This window comes from Chamaea fasciata, unplaced genomic scaffold (assembly GCF_029207755.1).
Source record: "Chamaea fasciata isolate MVZ Bird 193981 ecotype frontalis unplaced genomic scaffold, bChaFas1.0.hap1 SCAF_2, whole genome shotgun sequence".
Classification (NCBI taxonomy): Eukaryota; Metazoa; Chordata; class Aves; order Passeriformes; family Sylviidae; genus Chamaea; species Chamaea fasciata.
In genome coordinates, this window is record NW_027094087.1 from 107,833,082 (window position 1) to 107,860,692 (window position 27,611).

At 41.5% G+C, this 27,611-nt stretch overlaps 1 protein-coding gene across 5 annotated transcripts in view; it reads left to right on the top strand.

Moving 5' to 3' along the window:
* Positions 1–1,260: 1,260 nt before the first annotated feature.
* Positions 1,261–27,611, top strand: part of PRRG1 (proline rich and Gla domain 1) — a 31,280-nt gene continuing 4,929 nt past the window's right edge. For 2 of the 5 annotated variants that reach the window (XM_066177001.1, XM_066177005.1), the window contains exons 1-3: positions 17,220–17,236; positions 17,839–17,888; positions 22,085–22,245. In XM_066177001.1, the coding sequence (XP_066033098.1) occupies positions 17,232–17,236; positions 17,839–17,888; positions 22,085–22,245 (216 nt within the window). In that variant the 5' untranslated portion in view covers positions 17,220–17,231. Of the gene's footprint in view, positions 1,280–1,612; positions 1,646–11,609; positions 11,721–17,219; positions 17,237–17,838; positions 17,889–22,084; positions 22,246–27,611 lie in introns of those variants that run through there. The other 3 variants (XM_066177004.1, XM_066177002.1, XM_066177003.1) reach the window with 3 other exon arrangements.

The window sequence follows — 27,611 nt, forward strand, 5'->3', positions numbered from 1 at the left end:
ATTCTGTCAAAGAACTGTCAGATGCATTAATGTGATTTCTTTTGTCTAAAACCTGATGGTCTCAGAATCAGTTTTCAGCTGATATATATGGAAGCGTTAACTTTTACTATAAATCAAGATTGATTAAAGAAGCTGAGACATGGCCTGAACTATTGCAAACTGTCTCATCTTTCCATTCCCTCAACTCCTCTGTGACTGTAGTGCTACCTCATTCCTTTTCTGTTCATTGTCAGTTGTCTCTTAATATAAAATAAGGTTTAAAAGACCTGGTATACAGCATAGTAACCCACCAAAAATTTGAGCCACAAAAATTCATATTTGTACTCTTCATATTCATTGAATCTGCAGACAGCAGAAATGTAAACTTTAAAAAAAAAAAAAAAAAAAAAAAAGTCCACTGCATATTTATAGGGAACTTCAATTCCATTTTCAAGGAATAAATGGTATTTTACGCTCCACACCATTTAGACCTCAATCTCTCTTCTGTCAAGTCAAGCTGTTATTTTTTGTAGATTGTTCCTAAGTCATTTATAATCAGGCCACAGCACCACTGACAACAGCACCTTTGAAGTCAGGTAGGGATTATTAATTTGCAGTGAATTTTCTGAGGAGGTTCATCTTCTTTCCATACACATCCATTAAAAGTCATAGAGGTGAAAATGAAGGTACCAGTCACAAACAAAATTAAGCTATCAAACTCTCTGGCTTCAGATTAATTCTGGGTACTGCAAAAAGCCAACCAACCTTTACTTTTTAATGTGGAACGTGATGTTTTAGGGTTTCTGAAATATATTTTCTGGGGGGTGAGATCTGAGAGCATTCAAAGGTTCAGAACTCAGGGCAATGAGCCCCACAACTCCATGCAGGCACCCTTGAGGGGCACGGAAGGGGAAAATCATTACTTGTGGCACAAATTTTAGCTCTCCATCAAAGACTGCAATTACCGGGGGGGGGGGGGGGGGGGGGGGGGGATGTCTGTCTGTCTGTCTGTGTCCTCCCTACAAGAAGACTGTGTCAATCTATGCAAGTTGGATACTCTGAGGAAATTTCCTCACAAAAAGGGTGATTAAATATTGGAACACGCTGCCCAGGGAGGTGGTGAAGTCACCGCAACTGGAGGTGTTAAAGAAAGGCTAGACGTGGCCACGGTCTGGTTGACACGGTCGTGTTCGGTCACAGCTTGAACTCGATGATCTCTGAGATCCTTTCCGATACAACTGATGCTGTAACTCCGGGACAGAAACCGATAACTCCGGGATACCCTTGGCGGGGAGGCTCGGTGAGGCACGGCGGCCGCGCCCGGAGTCCCGACCACCGGGGAGTGCTGAGCCCCGGGCCGCGACGGCGGGGAGCTCCCGATCGGGGGGCGGCTGAAAGGACCGCCCTGTGCCGGAGAGGGGGCTGATGGCCACCCCGCGGGGTCCCTGATCGCCGGGCCAGCCCTGAACAAGGCCGCCGGGGCGATGGGCAGCGTGTCACGGGCGGGAACGGCTGCTCGCCCTCAGTCTCTCCCCGCCTCACGGCCGCCCTCGGGCTGCCGGGCGCATGCGCGGAGGCGCCGCCCGCTCCGCCGAGCGCTCAGCGGGCGTTGGGGCAGCGCGGGGCGGCAGCGCCGGCCCTGCTCCGCACCCGGGCGGTGGCGGTGGTGAGTGCGGGCTGGGGCGCGGGCTGGGGCGGTGAGTGCGGGTAGCCCGGGGTGAGATGCGGGCAGTGGCGGTGAGTGCGGGCGGGAGCCGCCGGCGGGAAAGGGGCTGCCCGGCGCGGGGACGGCGGGAGCGGTGCCCGGAGGGAGCGGCCGGGGCGGGCGGGGGTCCCGCATGGGGACCCTGAGGACGGAACGCGCCCCGCTGCCCTCCGCCCCTCGCCGCCCTCCGGCGGCCAGCAGCCGCGGTAAACTCCTCTCCAAGGATTTGTGCCATTTCCAGTTAAACCGGGGGAGAAAATGTGTGGAGTGTATCGAACAAAGGAAGAATCCTGCGGGATTTCTCTTTTGGAAGAGGTCAGCGACTCTCTCCAAAACAGGCAGCCGATACATTTTTTGTCCGAAGTTTGAAAAAACACCATCCCCTAAAACAAACCCGCAGAGCACAGCCGCAGCCATCCGAAGCTGTGGTATTCCTGGTGAAAGTTTTCCCGCTGTCGGCAGGGTCACGCCGAGGCCCCGTCTGTGCTGGGGCTGCGGTGGCCGGGACGGGCGGTGCGGCTGGGGCCGATCGTGCCGGGGTGTGTTCGGGCAGGAGTGTGTTTGGGAATGAGTGTGTTCGGGAATGTGTTCTGGAATGAGTGTGTTCTGGAATGAGTGTGTTTGGGAATGAGTGTGTTTGGGAATGAGCCCGACCCTCCCGGGCTCTGCGGGGCTTCTCCTAGGCCTGGTGCCGGCAAGGGAACAATTCGTCCACATCCACAGGAAACAGGAGGGGCAGAGGGAGCCTCAGTGTTACCACAGTTGAAGCTGGGATTGAATGTTGCATTGGTTGAGGAGTGAGAGAGCAGGCAGTGATTTGGCTTGTTGGGAACAAAACAGAGAAGAACGGAGGCCAGTGAGTGAAAGGAAGAAGACTACAAGCACATGAAAACACTTGAAAGAATTTCAAGTTTGCATAGAAAAGTTCGTGAAGAGGGACAGTTACGCAGATGTTGGTGTTCTAGATTAAAATCAAGACCTTAAATTTATTATTATTATTGACTGTCACTGAAAAAAACCCCTAGTTGTACTTTTTCTGCACATTACCGCCTCCTGTACCATCTTCTCCCCGTACTGGCACCATTGTTGATACAGCAGGGGAAGGGAGTGGCATGGAGCGTTACCAAGATTCAAACTGACCTTTTAAACACTTTTTCTTATTAACCTAGTTAGTAATTACATCTGTTTCCATGCACTGCCGTAGGGTTCCTTATACGGGCTCAAGGAAACGTGGTTGGGAGGGAAAGAGTTTTTTTAGTTGTACATAAATGAGTAGGTATGCATGTAGAAGCCCTGTTTTTTAATGTCCACGTGTGAATTATGCACACAGACACCCACACCTGTGTAAAAGGGTTGTGCAACTGGGAGGTTGGACATTTTGGCCCTTGTGTTGAACAGAGGGAGTGCCATTGATAAAGCAGCTGTGGGGGAGGTTTACAAGTGCAAGAGGTGATGAGCAGTGAGGAGACTTACCTAGTAAAGGTGACTGAGATTGCAAGAGTAGTTCCTGCTGAACCAGGGTAGTGAGAATAGAAGCCAGAGAGGAGGAGTCAGGGAACCTGCGTGTGAGAGAACTGCGTGGAGACAGGAGTGAGATTTTTACTTACCTGTTCAGTTTCAGCCATCTCGCTTCAACCTCTTTTAGACTGGAAAAATTGAACAGATTAGGCTGGAACCTGGGGTTCTGAGTAACTCTGTATTCTTGGACCTAGCATATATCAGGAAATTTCCAGATGAAACTTGTATTATCCTTTTCTCCTACAAGTTCATCCAGAAATTTGTGTCCAGCTGGTGTTGGACTCAAAACAGCAAAACGTTGCATGTGGTTGTGATACACGCAGGTATTGAGATTACAACTTGGTGATATCAGTTTTCTTTTGAGAGAAGTGGATAGTTACACACAGAGTAACTGTACTAATGGCGTCATTTCCAGAAACACAAATGGAGAACTGAAGTTTTGAAGTTAGCTTTAATTCAGTCTCTTCATACATCTAGATTGAATTACAGTTTTCTATTAAGTAATAACTTACTGGTTTTTTGCAAAAAAATCCTGTTGTACTCAGGGTATTAAAGAGATCAAGTATTTTGGTCTCATCCTCTTTACTTGGGTTGTGTGATGTCGACACATTTTCTCAATCTGACTCAAATCTGCATCAAATTCTGCTTTGACTATGGAATTACAAATTTCCTTATATCTTCTCTTGTGCTTATCACTTTAGTATCTCAGTACTCAACTAATTCCCCCCTTAAGTGACAAAACTCTCCTAAGACAAGGAAATCATCCTCCCATTCCACATGAAGAATGAAAGATAAAACTATAGGGACTAAATCTGGTCCAGGTAAGATCTGGTTTTTTTCAGGGTGTTGAGTTCAGTTGTCCTCATTTATGTTAAGTGCACAGGTGCAAATAAATTCATTGTCTGTTCTAAATCTATCCTGCTTTTGCAAATCAACCAGTCAGATTTTGGGAGATGCATCCCTAAAATAAAATGTATGTAGTTGGTGTCCCCATTGGAACAATATTTTTATGTAATTTATCTAGAGCCAAAAATAAATTCTGTGGCAAAAGCAGGATAAAATATACTTCAGGACAGTGCTAACTTACTTCAGACTAGAGCAGTGTGAAGCATTTTTGTTTGGTCTGTCATTTTAAACAGCTTTCTTTTCCTGTGATCCTCTTGTCTGTCCATTTTGTTCTGCCTGCCCCTGCGACCTCCCTCACTTGTGACAGTGTAACCATTTCCATTTTCTTTTGGTGAGGCAGATCACAGGATCAATCAGGTTGAGAACAAAAACTTACCTGACTTACTTTGGGCTCTTAGAAACAGCTGGACAGGCAGGAAACAAGAGATGTGCTTGGTAGCACTTACCCCAGGTATGAGTACTGGGGAAAATCTAACCCATTTTACCCCTCTGCTACCCTCTTCCATTATTCCAGGAAATCTTACATGTGTCATTTCTTCCCATTTACTCAACGAATGACATCAGATTCCTACAGGCAAGAATTCTAGTTTTTTTTTGCACCATCCGGTTAAAAACTTTTGCTTTTAGTTTGTCAGCTCAATCCTGATTTTTGTTGCTCATTTCCATCTTGCTTTTTCATGAATTTCCATCAGCTGTGTTTCCAGAATGCTGTCTAGTCTGCCTGGTGCTTCTTTAATGGTTGTTTTGCTTCAGCCTCCAAAGACAATCTACTTTCTTGCCCCCACCATTGCTTCCTCTCCTCTTCCACATTATAAACAAAAACACTTGCAGTGTGAACCCTACAGAGCTGGCAGAGGAGTGGCCTCAATGACCTAATGTCTGGTCTGTTCTCCTGCCAGCTGAGTTCAGATGTTGGTAACTATTTGACCTCTTAAAATCTAATCTGACCATACCCAGCCCTTTCCTTGTTTACTTTTGCTTGTCTTACTGATTCTTGTTCAGTAAAATCTGATATGCATTTGTGAGGTTTGAAATACATTTAACTCATTCTTTTCTTGCTGACACTTTTGATGGTGCTGATTGTCAAGTAAGTGGTGTTTTAATCAAGGTTACTGAATACTATTATTAGAATAGCTCCATTTCAAAGGCAAAGCCTGTCTTCTGCTGACAGTTAAAGAAATCCCATGCTAACTACCTAAAATCACACCATGGATTTTGGCTTGCTGAGAAAACTTATCTGTTGAGAGCTCTTTTGTGCCTATTTCAGGCTGTTGCTTATTTTTAATAATACTTAATTACTATATAAAATAACTTTAACTTTGAATAAAAGACATTTGTTCAGAACTACATTTATAAAATCAGACAAATACCTTTGCACAGCCCAGTGTACTGGAGTTAGCATCCAGGGCTGAGACATGCACACTGTGGTAGCTCAAGAAGTGTTGCCCGTTTTCAAACCAGGAATGCTACTTTGTGTAAATAGATAGCTTTTTTGACCATAGATGTCTTTGCATGAGAGAGAGAGACAGACTAACCTGCAGTTGCATCTTGAAAGATCTTTGAGATCCCATGCGTCTTACACATTTCATGGTGCATTTTACCTGCTCAGTGGAGTGTTTCATTTGAAATGTTTGAACCAGCCTTCTCGTGTTGCTTCTGAAATTACTTTTGAAAGCTGGCATCTCATATTTGAAAATCACACACTCAACATACTTCCAGTTTTTCATTTTAGTGGTCGGTCTGTGCCAATGATTACTCCAAGAGTGGTCAAATTAAGTAATGCTAAAACCCAGAGACACCATCTGAACTGTAGGATGGGAGTAATTTGTCATGCATAAAACTTAGTCCCAGTGAAGTATTCATTTTGTCACCTGAAACTGCAGAAAATCTGTATTTGCCAGAGCTTCAGGGTGGGTGAGATTTTTTTGTTTGTTTGTTTACACCAGGAATTGTGGTAATTCTGGATATTCCTGTTTTGCTGAGCTCGTTGTTTTCCTGTAGTATAACAATGGATGGCCCAGTTTCAAGATTCACTTTACAGCAATTCTTCATTAAAATCCCAATGGCTAAATTAACCATTTAACATAACTGTCTAAACTGTAATATTTATTATAATCAGCTGTATTTGTAAATGTTTCCTACTTGGCATTGAAGTGTGAATTTGTTAGCTCACTGGTGTGAAGGCAGTTTGTGGAATCCTAGCAGGAAAATTCATAAATAGTGGCTTCAATCAGGCAAGTGAACTTTTGCACCAGGCTGTTTCTCCAGGTTTATCAGTGAGCTGTTTACTGACCTTGTGTGTATTCTTCAGTTTTTATTTGCAGACTGTAACTCTCCAAACTATTTACTAAATAAACCTGGGAGGAGAAGCAACTTTGTCTTTCTGTCCCTAGTCTCCATTCTCCTGGCTGTAGGGAATGGGGAAGGGTTAAATGATGTTTCAGTGTCAGAATCAGTCAAATCTCCTGCTGGTTTTCTTGTAGATTTCTCTGGTGGCAGCTGAAATGAGCACAGTCTGTGATATTTTATTTCAATACTGCTGAGCACTTCTGAGTATGAGAAATGGGATGGACTGACTGTGCCATTTGCTGTTTGCTGCTGTTGCCTGTCAGGGCTGTGGGCAGCAGGGAAATAGAGGCAACGGCTGTCGGGTGTGCGGCTGTGTAAGCGGCTTAGCTGAGCTGAGCTTCTGCCACTGCCTGAAAACAGAACTTCCTCCTTTTCCACTCCAGCCTTGCTGGGTTTTGCATTTTGACTGCTTCCCTGGTGTCCTGCTGTCAGCTGCAGCAGGGACTTGTTTTATTTTAAAACAAGCAAGGAGGTGAGAAGGTGAACAAACTCATCTTTCATGGAAAGGCCACTTAGGGTGAACTGTAAAGTTCCCGGCTACATGCTCATCGGATCTGCAGCTCTCAGAAATGGAAGTATCAAAGCATTCTCACTGTGGCTGTTTGTTAGGAACTCTTGGCAAAGATTTGATCAAAGTTTTCATCTCAGTGTAAGAAAGAAATTTTTACAGTGAGATCAATCATTCACTGGAACAACCTCCCGAAGGACATGGAGGAGTACCGAGAAGTAGAGAGGTCGTTTCTGCAGTTGGGCAGGGTGCTGGATAACCTCATCAGGGCTGCTTCCCACACAAAAGGTTGGACCAAACAATCTTTTGTCATTCCTTGGCTGCTCTGTGGTTCTATGAAACTGTTTGTATGGGTGAAGTGATGTACACCAGAAATGCACAAGGTGGAAATGCAGCTGCTGATGGATAGAACATCTAGGATCTCTCCAGTGACTTCTGCAGTGTATTACATTTGTGTTACCATTCCTAAAAAATATCAGTGGTATACTTTTTGCATTAGAAGACTCCTCCCCATTTTCTGTGTCCTGGACTAGGTGTTCAGCTTTGTGGGGGAATAGGGGAACACCCTTTTAAATCTTCCATGAACAAAATGTGGGACATGTTGGATTCTATAGGGGATCTGTCAGTTATGAATGAAGTTTTCAAGAGCTAACTTTATTTTATTCTGTGTATGCATTTGACACAACTAAGATAGATTGCATCTTGAAATGCAGTTAATTGCATACACAAATTTGACACATCACTTTGGCACGTGACTTTTAGGAACTTCAGTGTGAGCATCCTCTGAATTGCTTTTGTTAGATGCGTTTTTGTGCTTCCCACTCAGGGGGAATGGGTGTTGTTCTGACTCGCTTCATAAGGAGTAGAAGAGCAACAGTAGAATTATTGGTTTAGTTTTGGGAGCTGCTCTAGTGTTTTTACAGTGCTGGAAAGTGCAAAAAATTGTTTATAAGTATGACCTGCTACTGGTAGGTATGGAATTACACTGTGTGATTGATCAGCTGTGACTTAGAGCTTCACTGTGATCCTTAATTCCTCATAACTGACAGTTTGAATTAGATGTTAGTTCATCTTCCAGTGTTTTTTGCAGTGATGATGTTCAGGATGCCTCCATCCTCCAGATCAGTGTGCTTCCTTTAGGAAAACTGCCAGCAATTAAAGGATTTCTACTGCTCTGTAGTAGTTCATTGGAAGGGACCATACGTGAAATTGTTGGACTAGAGGCACAAGGGATGCAAAACCAGCTCCTTGAGAAGTTGACTTTGGTGGCAGATACAGTCTGGAGAGTTCACATTTCCTTTCTGTGGCTGTCCTGGGGAGCAGAGCAGCAGAGGAGAAGAGGGACAAAGCCAAAGGGCAGAGCTCAGAACTGCATCCGCCACATCAGGGGGCTGATCCCCAGGAAAGGGTGGGTGGCAGTGGCAGAAAAGGAGGAGAAATTCCTTGACTCCTCTTCAAGGCTGAAGTCCAAACATGTTTTTCTATACCTTAAATGTGTAAATGAGCTTTGTGGATAGGTTTGTTCAAATCATACTCAGAAAAAAAAAATAAAAAATCAAGTGCAATGCAGTAAAATAATGTGTGCATCTTCATGTGTTTGGAAATTAAGGTAAAGTTATGTGAGAAATAATGGATGTGGGTGTTGAGAGAGGGAAATAAAAGTATTTAGTATTTAAAATTACTACTTCTTTTTTTTTTTTTTTTTTTTCCCTGGTTTGTAGGGCTCTTTACCCTTCTGTTTAACTGCAGCTGCTCTGTGGATTCTGGTAGTGTACAACTTTCTGTATGCTCTCTTTATGCAATTCCCCAGTGTGACAGAAAACTTAATAAAATCTCTAAAGGAGTTGTGCCTCATTATCTTTTGCCCAGTTAGCATATAATTCAATAAGATGAAATATGTGTTTATGACTTTCATAACTTCTGTGCAATTTGAGTTTTGGTTGACTGGAAAATCCCATTAAAGCATGCTCTGAAATGTTGTCATATATGCATTGCTTCAGGGGAGGACAGGCAGGGTGGAAATTTATATTAAAGCATGCTGACAGTGCATAAATGCTTGGAAGAGAAGGCTTTGTTTGCACATTCCTCTAGTTTATTTTACCACTAAACGAAGGAATTACTTTTTATTGGTTTGGGGTTAATTTTTCTAAATTAAGTGACATGTTAGACGTTGGCCTACCAAACAAGTGCTAAATGCAGTTTCTGTATGGGGCAGAATGTTGCCGTATCACAGAAAAACAAAATAAACTTCATTAAGTAGTAGTCTTATGTTTGCTATAAAATTATTGCACACAAAGATGCCAATGTGAAATTACCCAGGTTCCTTTTTTACTGCAAAAATGCGCATTCTGAGATCTAGAATCTTTCTGGAGTTTCTTAATAGCTACTTGAAAAATACTGATTGTTTAGAGGTAGTCTGATTTTTAAAAGTAGCTGTTGCTGCTTGCCTTTCACAATATTGTAATAATTCCAAGAAAAACTTCAGTGAGTTGAGGAAAACCTTTTTCAAACGTATGGAATTGCCAGGTCTCTCTTTTTCTGTGAAAAGAGCAGCCTTGAATATTGGGTACAGATTAATAGAGTTGGAGGCTGAATCTTGTACAGCCAGTTTGTGTTATTGGAAAATCTGTAAAGGTATTATTTGTGACACTTGGGTCATGGTTTTGCTTTATAAGCTGTGTTGGGGAAGGAAGTATCCGCAAGAGTTTCAGAGCAGGATAGGTGGTACATTGTTAGTTTTGATCTTATGACCTTTTCTGAGCAGACAAACACTGGACCTGTAATGAAATTACATTTTTGTGAATGAGCTGTGCCCAGAGACTGTTCCTTGGTCTTTCTCATGTCTAGGGAGGTGTAATCTAAAATAAAGGTAATACTCTTTACTTTTTTTTTTTCCCCCCTTCCCTACCATCTATGCTTTTAAAAGGCAGAAAGCACTGTTGTACTGTACTTTCTACTTATTATGAATGCTTTGATGTGTTGATTTGGGAGACCAGAGACCATGAAAAAGAGAGATTGTAGGTAGTGCGTAGGATCTTTAAAGAGGCCACATGCCATCTATCAACTCAATTTCTGGTTGTGTCATGGTATTATGTGCTGATATTTACTCCCCTGGTCCTAATCCAGTTTTAAACCACTTTGGAGAGGAACTGGCTGCAGTTACCCATTTCATGCTGGGCACTGGACTCCTCTTCTTTCACAGCCATGCAGTTAACAATAAAAGCTACATCTGCAGAATTGTGTTGTACTAATCACCACATCTCACCCTCGTTTATTGATTTCCTGTTTAGTTGTTTTCATCTATTTCTACTTTTGTCCTGGACAGCATCCTGCGGCAGCAAGTTCCATGAATTAAACACTGTGTGAAATGTCAGGTCCTTTGGCTTATTTACATCCATGTCAGCTGAGGTCAGTGGGTAGTTTTGACAAAACTCCAGTTTTGCTGCTGACTGTTCCTCAGTTTGTTGTCTGTAAAGCTTCATGAGATGGTCTGACCTACAAAATCAAAGTTGGCTTGTTTCTAATCTAGAGAACAGATTTAAATGTTTCATGTGTATGAAAACAGGGACAGAATAGGAGAGGAAAAATAAGACAAGTGCACATTCAAAGCTCCTAATTTAGGGAGTCTGTGCGTGAAAACATTCTGCAGTATTCTGATACAGTTCATGTGGGTTTTTTTCTTTGAAAGTGCTAGCAGGTCCATTGACTATTTGGTCTTACTATAAATTTGAAAAAAATACATGATAGATATTTAATAAGCAGCTGTCACTTTACTAATATACCATAGGATCTTATCAATACATCATTTAACACTTCAACCACCTGTAAATGTGTAGCAAAGGGATCATGTACTTTCTCTGGCTTATTATGTATTGACTTTGTGTGTTACTTTATGATTTTAGAAGCTGGTAACATGTTGGAGAGGAAGTTATTGAAAGTATCAGTAATGCTGATCATAAATTGGATGTTAATTTTGTGATCTGTAATTGCTCTCCTTAGAGGTGTGTAGGAAGAATGTGCTTTTTCTGTTTGGGGAGGTGAGGGCTGGCTGGGCTGTCTCATAGTTCCTGGATTAGCTGGCTCTCTGTGTCTCTTTTTCGGGTGTTTCTGAGAAACTACTCCAGTATTTCAGGTTTTTAGCCTTAGACTGGGCCCTGTGGTGTCCTGTGTATTAGCAGAATATAATTTTTACTTCAAGAATATAACCTTTGAAGACAAAACACAAGCATATAGGCTGCTTCAAAAACACATAGACTGCTTCACAAATCTCTTTGACTCTGCTGGGATTTTTTGAGAGGCTTTATTGTTTTTGGTTTTTTAGTTTGAAGGAGAACCTCACATTACCTTTGTTTTTGTAAACTTCTTTATCAGAGTACTTTTGTAGCCTCACAGAGAGTTTTTCCCAAACATTCACCATCACCCCATAACAACTTTGGCTCTTTACTGAGAAATCATTTTTACTGAGGTTCCTTCCTCAGCTTACTGCTGTGAGTGTGGTCATACAGTGTATAGGTGTATCACTGGATGTATCTGCAGTAGCATTTTGGTTCAGATTAGGAATTTTCCAGTTGTCACTACTTTACTGTGCTTTGCTTTGCATTGCAGAAACATTTCAAAACACTCAGGCTGAGATACTTTTGGATGAAGGTAAACCAGAAGATAAACTCCAAGAGCTGCAGTCCCACTGCCAGACAGTACTCAGCTCATGAAAGCAAGTTAGAGCTACCCCAAAGCAGGATTCTTGACCTGTGTTGTGTAAGTGTTGTGTCCTCAGCACCAACTGTTTAGCTCTTCAGGTGCACTCCTAATGCTCTGCATTCCTAGCTAATGTGGGTGTAGTCAGGGATAGAGATCATTATTATGCACTTAGAGGTTATTATTCATGGCCACTGTAATTGCTTCAGATAAAGAGTGCAGCTATTCAGGCCTAAGTTAGAATAGATGATATCCAAGTGGCTGACAAGTTAGATTTGTCAGCTGGCACCTGAACACTAATTAGGTCAGGGAGCACCAGATCTATAGTGAAGCTGTATTCCTGTCTCTGTTACCTTTTCACTTTTCCCACTATTAATCTGACTTCCCCTCCATTCCCTAACATGCTTTTCCTTGTTATCCAGCTGCTACCCCAAATCACAATATTCTGACATCTCACACGTGCTGGCAGTGCTCTTTCTCTCTTCTCATCTCTTTAAGCTACTTGCGTTGCCCCCTTGCAAAGGGCTGTGGAGCTGTGCCTGGTCCTGGACGTGATGTTTGCTTCCATGGTGTTTTGCCCACTCTCTGCTGGCAAAATAGATAATGATTCCCAGCTGCCAAAGGCACCGTGACTGCTGAGATAACTGCTGCAATTGGTTAACCCATCTTCACTGCGCTGAAGGGCATTAATGGGTTTTCTCTGTTCCTCTTGGTCATTGATTTTCATGGAAAATGTGTGGGAGCAAGAAAGAAATCTTAGTGTCAGATTTAGTTAAAAGGTACTGGCAGAGGAACAGAATGTGGAATAGATAAGTGACAAGGAACAGAATTTGCAATAGATAAGTGACATAGCATCAATTTCGTGTCCAAACAAAATCAGGATAAAAACACATCCTACTGTGAAAGCTTTATTTAATTGTTCATCATTCTCACTTGAAAAAAGGAGAGGAAATGGTTATTGTTATATCAATATTTCAATGGATTATCAAGTTAAATGCTCTAAATTTGAATTCCTGAGGCATGGGAGATTGTATAACCTAAATCAATGTCTTCTGACAGTAGCTTTCAGCAGAGTGAGGTGTCTGAAATTCTACTCTACAGGCTGCTCAGAAAGGCATGGTCTCTTGAGGATTTGTGGAATTCTGGTTTCCACACAGATGGTTATGCAAGTGTTCAATTATGCCTCCCAGGAACTGCCCCACGTGGTCCCCAGGAGTTTTAAAACAATGCAATCCACCAAAATTCTTCCTCTCTGTAAAGAGTTTTGTTACTCCTCCTGCCAAAGGTCCTGCTCACCAAGATGTATCAGGACAATGCTCTTGTTTGGTTTGTAAAGGGAGGGGAAGGAAGAGATATCTTAGCTAATAGCAATTCCCCCTTGGAACCTCTGCAAGTATCCAGAAAATAACCAGCCACAATATTGCCACAGCTTAAACAGAACAAAAAACACTGAGTGAAGAAGGGGTAATGGAGTTGAGGCAGAAGCTCAGACTCAGTTTCTCCAGCGGCAGTCCTGAGGAGCTCCCTTCTCTCTGCAATCCGGGTGCTGTTGTGCCCTGTGCATGCTTGTTCTGTGAGCAATGATCCGTTCCACTGGGTTTAGGGTGCAGTGGCAGCCTGTGAAGTACAGGTTCCTCTTAGTGATCTGGTCTCTGGTTTTGGGTGCTTAAATTAATGATGGTGTTTAATAATGCTGTGATCAAATAGCATATACAAAGCAGAAGGTTTTTCAGATCTCTGTTTTATTCTTGTCCCATTTGGTCTGAGGTGGGAAAAATCTTTTGTATCCTCATCTGGCAGTGCAGTTTCCAAAGTGTTCCCTCCCCATCCATTCCCACCAAATTCCCTGGAAAACCTTGCTTTTGCAAGCAAACTGAACTTAATAAATACAGGGTTCTCCCATATCCTATGGAATTCCTGTTCAGAGAAAAACCAATCTATTTTTCCAGCATTTGAATCAGTGTAAATTCTTTGGTATGCTTTTCCTGGGGAGGAAGCTCTCTGGAAGCAGGTAACAGTAAAAGAAATTCTAGTCTTACCAAGCATGTTAAAGACGTCGTGGGAGTGGGATTTTTAGGTAGGCACATAAGACATTCTGTTTAAATGGCTGTCACATAATTAAATAGCTACACAGGAAGTCAGATGGATAATATTTTAATATTGCTTCTAAACAAACCTTCCCCAGGAGTGTTCCAGTTGCTCCATTGCAACCAGGAGCTAGAACAGGGGTGTTTATTTTTAGACTCAATGCCTACTGATGTTTTAGCTAACAGTGTCCCTGGAATGGACCTGCTTCCATTAAAAGCTCCAGAAGAACCTAAATATTGATAACTTCAGGAAATTATGTAGCTCTTTGGCTTCATAAATTGTCCAGATTAGAAAACTAAAGTTAACAGCTGTGCCACTTGTCAGAGTTCTGTTGCAGAATGGAAAAAAAAGCCACTTTCCCCTTCCCTACCTGGATGCTATCATGTACATCCCAGCTGGGAGAGGAGCAGGGACCTTGCAGTATTTTAAGTCCCTTTTAACACAGCAGGTGAGAAACTAGGTGAGGGAAAATACTGCTGCTGCTTTATATTAGCCTTACTTTCCCTTCCCTTTCTACTCCCTTCCCTTAAAGACTGGCTTTGTTCTTGATGTTCTGTATCCTTGGAGCAAATGCCAGTGGGAGAGAACAGTGCAGACAGTTTGTGTGCCCTCAGTCACATCCTCTGTCCTTTAATGGTACATGCTGCACACAAACTGCCATTAAACTTGGAGCCAGGAAATGTAGCCAGTGGAGGTGTGTGCCTGCCAGCCGGAGATGGTTAGCCTAATAAATGCAACAAAATCCTGCACAATCACTGTCTTAAGACAGCAGCTTTTAATGCTGAAATTAGTTACCTTCCCAATTCGAGAGATTGCCACTGCTAGAATATGATTACCAGCTTTGGAAATGTGTATACAAATGTTATGTGCTTTATGCTTATAAATAATGTATGCAAGATTTGGGTACTTTCAGAATTGAGACAAAGGATATTTAGGTTAGTTGTGGAAAGGAATGTACAGCTTGGTTTGCTATTTCAGTTTTAGTTCCTCTTCCGTACAAGATGTTTCTCCTTGGTAAGAGGCTGCAGGCTGTTGGTGGTGAGCAGGGTCCTGCTGTAAATAGCAGGGGTGGTGTTGCTGTGTCTCCTGGGCTCTCTCACAGGCTTTAGAACTTAGCATTTCCCACTGAGTCATTATAGTTCCTACTAGAAGTGTGTGGTTCATTGTTTTTTGTTTTGTTTTTTAAGCATTCTACTGGCAGCCGAGCAGGCAGTCAGGAAAGGTCGTGTGTTGGTTGGATCAGCTGCTATTCATTCAGAATTGGACACTCAGCATGGGTATAGGGCTGTCCACTGTGTTGTCACATGTCTAAGGTGATGTATAACCTTATAGAAGATGGATAGAAGAGGGATTCATGAAACAACAAATTTTGGTGTTTCAGTAAGGCTTGTGAAGACTTAAAAGCAGGAAACTAAGAATTGGACAGAGGAATAAATGAGTCAGTAGTAAGTCAGGATGTTCCTGTGGTGTGACCAGCCCTCTTCTGCTTTATTAGCTGGCTTATGACAGTAAAAAAGATTTTTGTACTTGTCGTTGTTCAATCCCTTCTTCCAAGCCACTTTGAACTATTTAGTCAGTTTGAACCAAGAGTGTCAGAGCAGAGGACTAAAGTATAATTAAAGTCCTTCCCTTTAGGGGAAGGGACTGTTAATAGAGGGTGAAGCTGTGATTCATGGGAGCTTGGAACTGAAGAAGTTGGAGAGGAAAGTCAGGAGAGCATAGAAGAAACACTTTTTTCAGAGAATGGGCAGTAATTAGTTCCAGGGAGCTCTGAATACTTTGTAAGTGCTGTAAAAATCTGATGTGGATTGATGAAGGGAAGTTTCTGCACTACAGCCACTGATGGAAAAGCTGTATTTGATATTTCCTAGAGAAGGGCATACTGTTTTCTTCTGTAATGGAGGTAAAGTGAAACATAATCGGTGTTCTGCAGCTACTTCAGCAGCTCTTTGTCACTAGCCCCTAATACAATTTTCTTTGGAGAAATTAAAAGATATTTTGCCTTCTCTGTTTTCCTTTTTCTTCTCCCTGTGTTTTCCCCAGATTCCCAACCTGTGTGTCAGTGTTGTGGTGTTCATTCCCAGAGAACGTGATATGCCAAGTGCCAGGTGCCAAGGCAGAGGCAGTGACTTGTTCTGCTCCTGGTGGAAAACATCCCAAAGTCCCGTCTTTCCTAACACAGTTCCAAGTAGGCAGAGCCATCAGAGGGGTTGTGACTCATGAATGTGGATGCTTGTATTCTGGCTTGTGGGGTTTTTTTATTTTGAATGTTGTAGAAATTCACGCTCAAGTTTTGTTAAAAGGGCGAAACTTTAAAGGCTGAAATCTATTGCAAAAAAATTAGCCCCATTCAAGAGGGGAAATATAGGAAAGGTTTGTTTAGTTCACTACATTGCTGCCACTTGACAGAGCAAGGGAGCACTCCTGGGGGCTGCCTCTTCTATAGGTGTGTGTTTATTTGGGGGGCTCTTGCTAAGCCAGCTGTCTGAAACTGCTGGGTAATAAATGGCAAAAGAAAATAATAATGCAGCGGATGAAGAAAATAGACCACTAGCCAAGTCTTTCATGACCTGTTTATTTTAATAAGTTTAGCAGTTTCTTCATCACAGATATTTGGGTTTTGACGATGTGACTAGTCATTAAATGACACTATTTTTTTTTTTCAAGAAACAAAGGGCAAAGGTTATTTGTTTTGGCATAGAGTAGTCAGCCAAGAAAGATTCTGGTTATTAGAAGAGGTTTAATATATATATATGTTCTGGAAAAAAAAATTAAGCCCGCTGCTTATGTCAACCTACAATACTTAGTAACAATAAGCTAAACACTGTGGTGGTGAGATTTCAGAGTGCCTTAATGTCTGCTCTTTATTCACATTTATTTGCCTTTAAGAGATTTGATGAACTTGCTTTAAAATCAATTTGCTCCTTCATCCCACATCTTGTAGTGCCACTCCTACAGTACTGTAGCAGGCTGGGATGTCTTCATGGAGCACCACTCACCTCAGCACTGCAAGTGCTGCAGTCTGCTCTTGCATGACAAGTTATAGTGTTGGGCAGGCCAGGGTGGAAACATTAACTTTCCCTCTTTGTTTATTACAACAGCCCTGGCCAAACTTTTTTACAGAAGGGTTTGTTTCTGAGAGTTTGCATTTATGGAAAGTGAGGACATCTGGGTGGTGTGATATGTTGATGTGTAACCTGGCCTCTGAAGACTGGTGCTAACCCTTAGGAGTAGGTAATTTATTAATAAAAAACCCTTTAACCTCGTGATGTTCTACTAACTTGGTTAGGCAGTTGCACCTTTCTCTTACTTTGCTGAAAGCTTTTATTTCCCTGACTTTTCCCATACTAAAAAAGACTACAAGGAGCTGCACTACTTTTGCTTCCTCCAGATGCAGTTCACGTTGGCTCTCTGCCTGCTGGGTGCAATGAGCTTCAGGCACTTTGTCAACTGAGAGCATCTCCTGTTTGTTCTCTTTCCAGGATGAGGTACAAAGTACATGTGAGTTCTTGTAGGGCAGGTTGGGACCTCCTCATGTAGTGCAAGTTCCTTTGCCAAATGGCAGATCTTGTTCTGCCCTTGAACTTTATGCAGGCATCCTGTTTTAATCAGTACCTGACTCTGAATGAATTTCCATGTGTTCATTCGATTTCAAAAGATCTGATCTATAGGCTAAAGATAATGAGTTGACTTGATGATCTCTGCAGAGTGAATTTAAGTCTTAGTTAAGGTATAAGTAATTACAGTGGAGAATGTAATACCTTTAAAGTTCAGTTAGGCAAAACAGGTTGCATTTTGTTTGAAATAATACACACCCTCTTATTTCATATTAATGTTTTTGATATTCTGAATTTGAAAAGCCTTGAAAATTGTTAAAGCATTTCAAAGGTTATCTTTTTCTTGGATAGTGTCCCTATGCTACTGAAACCAGCCTGCATGCAGTACTGGTACAACTCTAAAGACAGATTAATTTTGATCATGGAGTTTTGAATACCGGTGTATTTGTACCAGTATTTGGGAATCAAGAGAGACTTGTCCAAGTTGATTATAATTTGCAAACTCATTTGGATATTTCCTCTTTTGTTTACAGGCTTGATATTTGGAAGTTCCCTGCCTTGACAGCAATCACCATGGATAGTGGTAAGTTTAACCTATTGTTGAGTGTGCATTCTCTATTATTTTCTGTGAAATGGACAGTAACACACCCCCAAACTGTCTTCTGCTTAAAATCCCAGTCTCTTTGCACAAAAGATGCCCTCTGGCACTGAACTGGCTTTGATGTTACAGATGATGCAGATCTTTGCCTGCACTTTGCTGAACTGGAGTCAAGCAGCTGTTCTGACAGAACAGCTTTTACTTCAGACCATAAAAATCACCACAGACTTACTGTGGCTCTTTGAAAGCTGGCTGCAGAATGAAGACCACATAGCTGAATTTCCAGCCTTGAGTACTTGAACTGGTTTAACTGTTCTTAAGCTTGTCTCTATAACTCCTGATTCTCAGAGCAGAAGTCACTTTTGAAATTTTATAAACAAAAGCACAAATCATTTTTCTCCTTCCAGCCCTATTCAAACCAAATGGATTTATTAAGATGACCTACAGAAAGATTTAATAGCAGCAGCAGGTTCGAATTTAGAGCAAAAATGTTTATTTTTACTATTTAGTAGTGATTTTAGTCTGCTTAGTTGTTGGTAAGAAGTCAGAAAAGGAATAGCTCTCTCAATAGAGCTGGTTTTGGTGTCCAGGCTGCCCTAGGCTTTGCTTTGGTGGCACTGCAGTGTCTCAGAATACTTTTCCCACACTGCTGCTCCCTGTTCCCTCTGTCACTACAGACCCAAAGCCTGTTTCCTTTCCCTGTGACAGCTTCAGCTGGCAGGCTGCAGAACATTTATCCTCTTGTGTCCATGCCTGGCTCCAGTTCTGATTGAATTTCACTTTGCTGGAGTATCCATTCACTCCTAGCATAGCAGGCAGGCTTTCCCGAGGATGTGTAATGAACTGATCTGACTGTATTGTTCTCTTCAGTAATAATAAGTGAAACTAAGTCTTTGGAAGCTTTCTGATACATAAAAACTTGGTAAAAGCCAATTATTACAGTTACATACAGAGCACAAGCATGTCTGAATACATGATGTATTCAAACATATTAAATTTGGTAGCTGTATAACTTCATCTATATCCTACAAAAATAGGGGAAGTAGAAGAGGCTTTGGATGATTTGTGTCTTATATATGCAAAAATAACCATTTTGACTTTTTTTTAATCCTTTATTTGCTGGTTAATCTCCTTAACAAGGTGAAAAAGTGACTTATCTTGCTTCATTCCTTTATTCTTACCACGTGCAAGTCTTCCCTGATTATGTTCATCTCCACAGTCAGAGCTGCAGTGAACACAGCCACGCTGTGGCTTAGCTGGGTGGGCATCCAACCCAAGTGGGCTTTTTGCACACTCCTACCCGACTATTGCTGAATATCTACGTGATTATGGTCCTGGAATACTAAGAAGTCAGAGTGGCTTCTGCAATACAATTCCATTATCTTTTTTATAAGATTCATCAGGCAGTGCCTGATTCCCATTAAATCCCTGTATTTCAATTGCAGGTTTTTGTTTCCTTGATACATTTGGATTGACTTCTCAATAGGATTTGAAGTCACTAGGATTATGCAGAGCATTAAAAATGTCACATCCAAACAAACAAGTTAATATACTTCATTCTTATTTCCAGCCTTGCAGGGTCAAAAGGCATTCCTAGTCTGGACTAGCCAGAGATTTTTATTTCTCAGATACATTCATAATTAATATGGGATGCAGTTTATTTTCCTCAGCAGGCTTTTTTTGTCTCTGTAGTATGTACATTTTGTATACTGTATTGTGAGAGAAGGCAGACCTTCTGAATATGAATTGTTAAATAAAAACTTTGGGGGTTTAAACAGCCATATATTGTCCATTCTTGAACTGAATTAACATTTTGTTGTTCTCCATCAATACATTTCAGAAATGTATGACTATCTCCTTTTGGAAAACTAAAGTATTACCTATAAAGTCATACCAATGTGTACCAAATACAATATTTCTTAACATACTAGCTTTTAAAACTTTCTTCTTTTTGGAAATTGGAAAGTGCATGCAGAAACAAGTATTTGTATTTGGTTCTGAGAGCCAGAATCTGTAATTCAGGGTATTTTCAGCAACCTGCATTTCCCTGTGTTTCTTTTCCCTCTGCATCCAATAAAAAGCTGTCATCATTTCTCTTATTGCTCTTTTCGAGGATGGACTCCAGCCGTGAAATGAAATCCCCTAAGTTTTATCTGCTGGAGGAAGGGAAACTTAATTTATAGTGCATTATCTACTCTTCAGTGCCTCTACATATGGGTACTCTTAGGAGAGTCTGGCCTGACACTTGTTCCCTTCAGGAATGCCCACAGGGAGGTGGGGGAAGTAGGAAAAGCACTTGCAGTCCATCCCCAGGCATGGCTGTGTGCTGCATTCCTCATATGGATGAATCCTTCAGCTCATCACCTTGAGGTGATCACTGAGGCATGAGGCTGAAAGAAACCGAATTATTCAGGGCTAGAGAGAAGTGAGGGGAATTGTGTGGGAAGTGGGAAAAAAACCCCCATCTTTTATTCTTTCCTTTTTGAAGAGATTTCTGAATATTAATTTCTGTGTTATTCAGTCAATGAGCTTAGACAATAGGAGATGTCCTTGTGCTCACCTGTGATGCTGAAGAAAACCAAATTTGCAGTAGGTGCAGTTGCAGAGCTGAATGCACTGAACCCCGAGCCATCCTCATGAGCAGGGTAATTTGTGTGATGCATGCATGTAATGTATTCAGCTGGAAGCGTAGCAGTCAGTGGTGGTGTGGAATTTAATCTTCACATCTTCATATGATCCTTTGCAAAAGGAAGATCACTGTCTAATGGTTTGTAACCAAGTTGTGACTGACTGACCCGGGCTGGATGCCAGGTGCTCCCAAAGCTGCTCTGTCCCTGTCCCCCACCATGGTCTGCACCATGGGCTCCAGCTCTGGCACCTGGAGCACCTCCTCCCCTTCCTTCTCCACTTGCACAGGGTCATTTTCTGGCAGCTTCTCACACCCCTGTAGCCTGGCCATGCAGATCCATTACAGTAGTGTACCCCAGACACTAAACAAGCTGAGATTAGCTATGCCTAATTATGCTAATCAGTGCTGGCAAATGCCAGCACATCTTTCTGAAGCAAAAACACAGTTTCCTCACTGCCCTCCTTTTATAACGTTAAAAATCAGATGATAAGGGGGAAAAAAAAACCCTTCAGACTAACTGCAAATGAAGCAATGCACAAATGATTGTATAGGCCAAGGAAGTGCTAAAGATGCAGTGGTATGGCAGTGCATTGAATCATTATCCCCTCTTGCTGGCACTCAGAGCCCAAGAGCAGCAGAGCACTGCCTTGATGTTCCTGCTTCCTGACCTGAAATACCTGGAGAATTCCTGCATCATGCACTGCAGATGTACCTCCTGGGTAATTCAGGCTGATGGGTTTCAAAGTGCTCCCAGTTACTGCATATGTAAAAATCATTGGGTCAGAGAGTTTGATGGAAAGCTGGAACATTAGAAGAAAAGAGATTGCTTCCAGCTCTCCTCCTTGTACAGCAAACTAAGGGAAGCAATGAAGGATACCTATGTCAGATTGTTGGTTGCCTTTTGTAATTGTTTCATTTGGTTGATTGAATAAGGTGAGGTTTTCTGTATGGTTCAAAAAAAAAAAATAGAAAGAGGTTACTTCCCCCCACCTTTAAAAGAGCACCCATTTCATGGTTGAGAGTTCTGGAGGGAAGGGAGCAAGTCTGCTTCAAAGTTGCTTATGAAAACTTACGGATTTAAACATTGATAAATGCAGCTGTCTGGTGTTTGTGACTCTGGGTAATAGTCATAAATATTTATATCAAAAACTTCAGAGCATTCTGGCTGTGATGCCCTCAGGCAGTTGCAAATGTAATTTTGGATATTGACAAGCAGGATTTGTTTGTTCTGTGTCAGCTTGAGCTGATCATGTATCTGTCTCTTCCAAGGACTCTTCTTGGGTACCAGCTTCAGTCTTGTTTCATCACACATGACTATGATGCTGAATTGAGGTCTGTGCATTTATGACATTTTAGCAATGGCTACTGAAACTGTAGGCCCAGCTATTTACCACAGTGAGCAGAACTAGGAAAGGCCTTTTATCATATCAAATAAAGGGGAAGACTTTGAAAAAACTTTTTTCTCAAAGGCATATTTTCTTGGAGCAATTCTAGCATGAGGTTTTGGGTATCTATTTTAGTAGTGACCTTTGACTCTCCTCTTCTTATTCAGTGTTCTTAACAGAGGATAAAGCCAACTCTGTGTTAAAAAGATACCCAAGAGCCAACACTTTTCTGGAAGAAATAAAGCAAGGTGACATAGAACATGAATGCAGAGAAGAAATCTGTAGCTATGAAGAAGCAAGAGAAGCATTTGAAAATGAGGAAAAAACGGTATGTTTTGCTGTGTATGTAAAGATGGGTGGGGTGTATTTACACTGAACTTCTGGGTGTGCTGAGTGCTTGTGTGTTTTCCAGCATTGCATTAGATTTGGCTTTTGCACAGGGAAATTGTGATTTAGTGTTCAAAGTGGCACAGGGAGCCTTGCAGATTTCTTCTGAAATTTACACAGGTGGCACATTCCACTCTTCAATGGCTGAGCTCCACATCAGAAAATAACAGTGTCTTAAGGCATACTGGGCATTTTAAATTCCTAGCGTCTTTTTATTGGTGTTGATGTGTATCTCACACATAGCTGGGGAGATGGAGAAGGCTGACATGAGAATTTGCTGATTTATTAAAATGAAGTTGTAGCCCCTGTGGTGTCTCTTCAAAGCTGCTTCTTTCTGAAGCTGTAAAGTGCCTGTACACATGAGTTTTTACCTCCCAAACTTGACTTGGTGTGACTATTTCTAATGATAGCTTACTGTGTAATTAAAAATAATGTGTACAATGAGACAACTTGTATAAAATTCTACCACAGTATCACTTCTGCTTTTTGTTTCAATCACTGGAGAAAACATAACCTAAACCTGTTGTCTCTCAGCTTCTATCTCCCTTTTAGGCACATTTTATGCTATGGTCATTAGCATTTCCCTTGCAGAGGTATTTGGGAAGTAGTAAAATAGAAATAATTACATTTCTTTTCTGCCACAAGTGGTGAAAGAGCTTCCAGTAAGGTCCTGACCTTTTATCCATTTCCACAACTGTATCCCTTTTCCCTGGCTGCTGTTTTCTGCTCTGGGGAGTTGCTAATGGGCCAGGCTCTGCTGATGTGCTCTGGTGCCTGACCAGCCTCATTTACTTGGGCTTTATTTAGTGCACTGTCCCCCAGCAGTATCCATCCACACAGCCACTTAGTAATACTTAACATCTGTGGCCCAGGGGAAGGGAATGGATGCAGTGGACTGGGAACATGATACCGTACATTCAGAGAAACACAGGATCAAATCTTTCATAGTATAGATAGACTGGAATTCAAATAGGGGCTGTAGCTTATTTATCTCATGATGACTTTTTGTCTAATCTCTGTATTTTTTATCTTGTCTGCTTGCTTCTTTTTCTGCACTCTTCTGGGCAGGTCTGCAACATGCAGATTTGTAATATTAAAATAATATTGAGCAGTTCCCCCAAGTTATTTTTGGTGCACGAGTTTTTAATTAGCATTGTGTATGTCAAGTGTGCATACATGCCATTTTCAATATTTCCAAGGCTTGGGGATTTTGACAGATTCAGAATTATTATTTAAAACTTGAAATACAGTTATAAAGATTAAAAAAAACCTATGATGTTAGGCTAGAGCCAAGAGGGAAGAATTTTCAGGACTTTCTGGGTAAAATAGAATATGAAATTCTGTATTGACAAATGTAATGCTTTAAAAGCAGATTAGTTGGTGAGGAAGGACCAGAGGAGTGTGACAATTGATCAAAGATATGGAAAGACTTGTATGGCAACAATAGATCATAAAATAATTGAATCAGGGAATATGTGATGATGTCTGTGAGGTGAAGGCTGAGCTGAGGTCAGTCACTTGCCATCCTTCTGACAGCAGAGCTAAGAGGGCCTGAAAATGAAACTGGAAAGGTGCAGGTTCAAAGCAGATAGAAGTCTCTCCTCACCACAGCTAATGGAGCTGTGGACAGGATGACTCAGATCCTGAAAGCTTGTACAAGTTCAGAGAAAAGTGATGTAAATGAAGGAAACATAAATCAGTCTGGAACTTTATGAACTCATACAGTCATCATGAGTTTAATTAAAAGGAATCAACTTTGGCTAATGGAAGTTCTTGAGGTACAAATTTGTGAAATCTGGGAGAGTATCCCTGCCTGCTTATGTTTGAACTCTTTCAGCAGTCTCTAATGATTACTGTCAGAGAAAAGTTAACCGACAAGGCGAGCCCTAGGTGTGATCTTGTAAAGCTGTTTATGGTGGTGCCTGTAGCCTGCAGGCAGCTCTGCGTGTGGTCACTGGTCAGGTGTCAGAGGTTGTTGGGATGCTCAAAGATTTATTCAAAGGTTAGTGTGTGAAGTATTTGAGTGTGATGCACTGATACTAATTTCCATTAAGTCATTTTTTAATTAAACTGCATGAGGATTTTAGAACTTGGAAGTCACAGATTTGTGTTCCTGTTGCAAATTTCCAGTTAATTTTCAATATTACAAAAAATTGCCATGTTCTCTTTGTTGCTTTACTCAAGCATAACAAACTACTGCTAAAAAGCTTAGTAAGCAACTCAAAACTTGTCAGCACGAGATCTAAAGTGATGTGATCAAGTAAGACTTCCAGTGTCACTCTCTGTGTAATTATGGATGCTGGATAAATAACTCAAAAGAGAAGATGTGAATCTTTTCCTGCTGCTTGAAACTGGGGGCAGACCAGAAGGGAAAAATGTAGCAGGTGCACTCACTTCCCCTTATTGCTCTGTTCTCACTCTCTGCCTGGCCAATCCCAAGCAGTCTCCTGAGTGGCTTATCGTCAGTCCACCTTTAAAACAAGTCAGGCAATTGACAAGGAATCATTTGAGGATGACAATGCTGCCAAATGTAGTAAAGGCCTCCCCATGAAGTTCTCAAGCGAGTGTGAGTCTTGACTTCCTTGTGGATCCCTTATTTGATTCAGCATTCAGATCCAGCTAACTGATACTGACTCTGTTCTGAGAAGTATTACAAATGAAAGGGAAACAGAATTCTGGAAAATTTTTCTGTAACTGTCTTTGGGATGCCTTTGAGAATTCCTTTTCATTATTTCAAACTAGATTTGCCAAAGCACTAAGGTACATTCAGAAAAATTGTTCTTGGCAGGAATATATGTTGGATGTTTTCTGAATCTTTTCCATTGCAGTTATCTGATTCTGTGGCCTGCTTAAGTTTTTCAGCCTTAAAAGGCTTTTACACCTGGTATTCCCAGTTGTATAGCACTCAGGGATAAATGATTACTGAAGTCTCCTTTTCATTAATCACAAGTTAGTAAATTTGTCAAGCAGAAAGTCCTCTCTGTTAGTTACAGAGACCAGCAGTTGTGGGAGGGATGTTTGTGCTGTTAGTTTTCCAACTTATAAATTACTCTTTAACTTTCTGTATGAATTTTACAGATAGTTTGTAAATGTTCAGTCTCCCACTCTTGGTCTTTTTCAAACAGTAGGGTTTTTTACAAGCAGCAGTTTATACAAATCCTCACACTGTGCAAACTCATCTGAGTTGTCTGTGGCTTTGTTGGGCAAGGATTTGACTCTGACCAGGTGCCTTGTACTCCTCCTGCACCTTCCCTTTACTCTGCAGTGTAATTGTGGGGTGGCAGAGCAGAGGGAGAGCTTGGCAGCTGTGCAGCTCAGACCTGAAGGATGAATTTCCTGCAGTTCCTGTCAGTTGTGGCAGTCTGGAGCTGAAAGTCTTTGTGCTTCTCTTGGAGAGCTGACTTGCAAAAATGCAAGCTGGGAATCCGGGGTCTAGTATGCTAACAACTTTATTTTTTGTGAGTTTTTATGGAGTTGGTTTTTTGATAGGTTGTTTTTTGGTTTGTTTGGGTTTTTTTTTCTTTTCCCATGAAGAAAAACATTCAAAGATTTTTTTTTTTTAATGACTAAGCAAATGTTTCTTTCTCAGTGTTTTTCACCCGTGTGCAGAGCTGTATTCCTGTCTCTGTAAGGACAGTGTTTGACCTAAAGTAGTTTCTGACCAGGGAGTGGGGAGTGTCTAAACTGTCTTGAATTTGCTTTGCCTTGCATGTAAATGAAAGAGGACATTTAACTACTTTCATCCTTAAGGCAGTTTAAACTCTTATTTTAAGCTCTTTATGCATCTGTCTGGTGACATCACCAAGTCAAACATCCCCAGAGCAACACACCCTGTTCTGCACTAAGTGCCTGCCACTCTGGGAGAACAGAACAGATTTTCTGCTGCCTTTCTGAGTAGTAGAGTGCCAAGGAGAGATGCTGTTCCAGCTTTCTGAAGATACAGAGACATTTTCTACAGCAGGTAGATCTGACCTAGAAGTAACAGGGAAATAATATTCAAATACCTGCCACTACTTGCTACCTTTCTCTTGGAGAAGGTGCATTTCCTCTGCAGTCTCTGCAATACATAATAGGTTGTCAGGGGAGAAGTGTGATTTATTTTTTTTCATCAAAACTTACCTTTTTCCTCCAGAGAGTCTTTAAAATGACATATCCTTGCAATGCATATTTAATGATTTTCATTAAATCCTTGGTCTTAAAAACAAACATTGTGCAGTTTTTTTTCTTTGCTGCCATTGAGACCACAGAACAGTGATGAGGGAAGTTTGATTCCAGTACATACAGCAGCATTTCATAATCCTAATTAATCCTTCTCTGTTTTTTTTTAGTTAATATATTATTTATTCTGCTAAGTAATCTTGTTAGCTGTACTCTAATGAGATGGAAAAGTAATAGGTGTTCTTAATTGCCTGGTAAGTCTGGTGGGGAGAGGATGAGGTGTTTGGTTCTTCCAGGTTTTATCATGCAGAGATCCCAAAAGCCCGCAGCTGTAAGATAATTGGCACAGTGTTAGTTCCCCCCCAAATTACATTTTTCTAAACTCTGAAGAGTTGGCTTGGGGTTCACCATGGAACACATGTCAAGGAGAGCCCTTGTAGAGAAGTATTTAGAGCCCATCTTTCCAGTCTTTCTTGCTTTGTTTGAAGCCAGTGCCACCTGACACAGCTTAGATGATTTGGACCTGGGCTCACATCAAAGAGGGGAGAGGCATTGTGACAACCTGCTTGTGGTATCAAGCCTTAAAATGTGGGGAAGATGCCTGATCCTGCATTGGTGTAGGAGCTCAAATTGTTTTGGTTTTTGAATTTGCACATAGACATAAGAGCAACAGAATTTATCTTTGGAGAAGAAAATTTACAGCAGAGTCAATTGTTTCACGTAGGTGGCATTGCTCTTAACATGAGTAAATTCTGATCCAGAAGTGTTGATAACTGTGTTTTGCCCGTGGTGTCCTGGTCCTGCCTTTGCAGAGGGAAAGCTTGACCTCCATGCTAGAGGGATTGTGCTGCTTCTGGACTCAAGCTGCCTCTGGGGTCAGTTTGATGGCATTTTCTGTTTAATGCTCATCATGTGGCAGCAGGCCTGAACTAAATAAAAACTGTGGATTTGATTTGTCTGTGCACAAAGTCAGTGCAACCTAAATACATCATTTACTAACAACTGAGCAATGACAATCCCAATTTCAATTCTACCTGGTTACTGTTTTATAAATAGTTGCATGAAATGTGTGCTGTCATTTAAAATTAATGTGATGCTGGCAGGAGGATGAGGGGGTCAGGTCTGCATTTTTAAAGACAACCAGAGTTC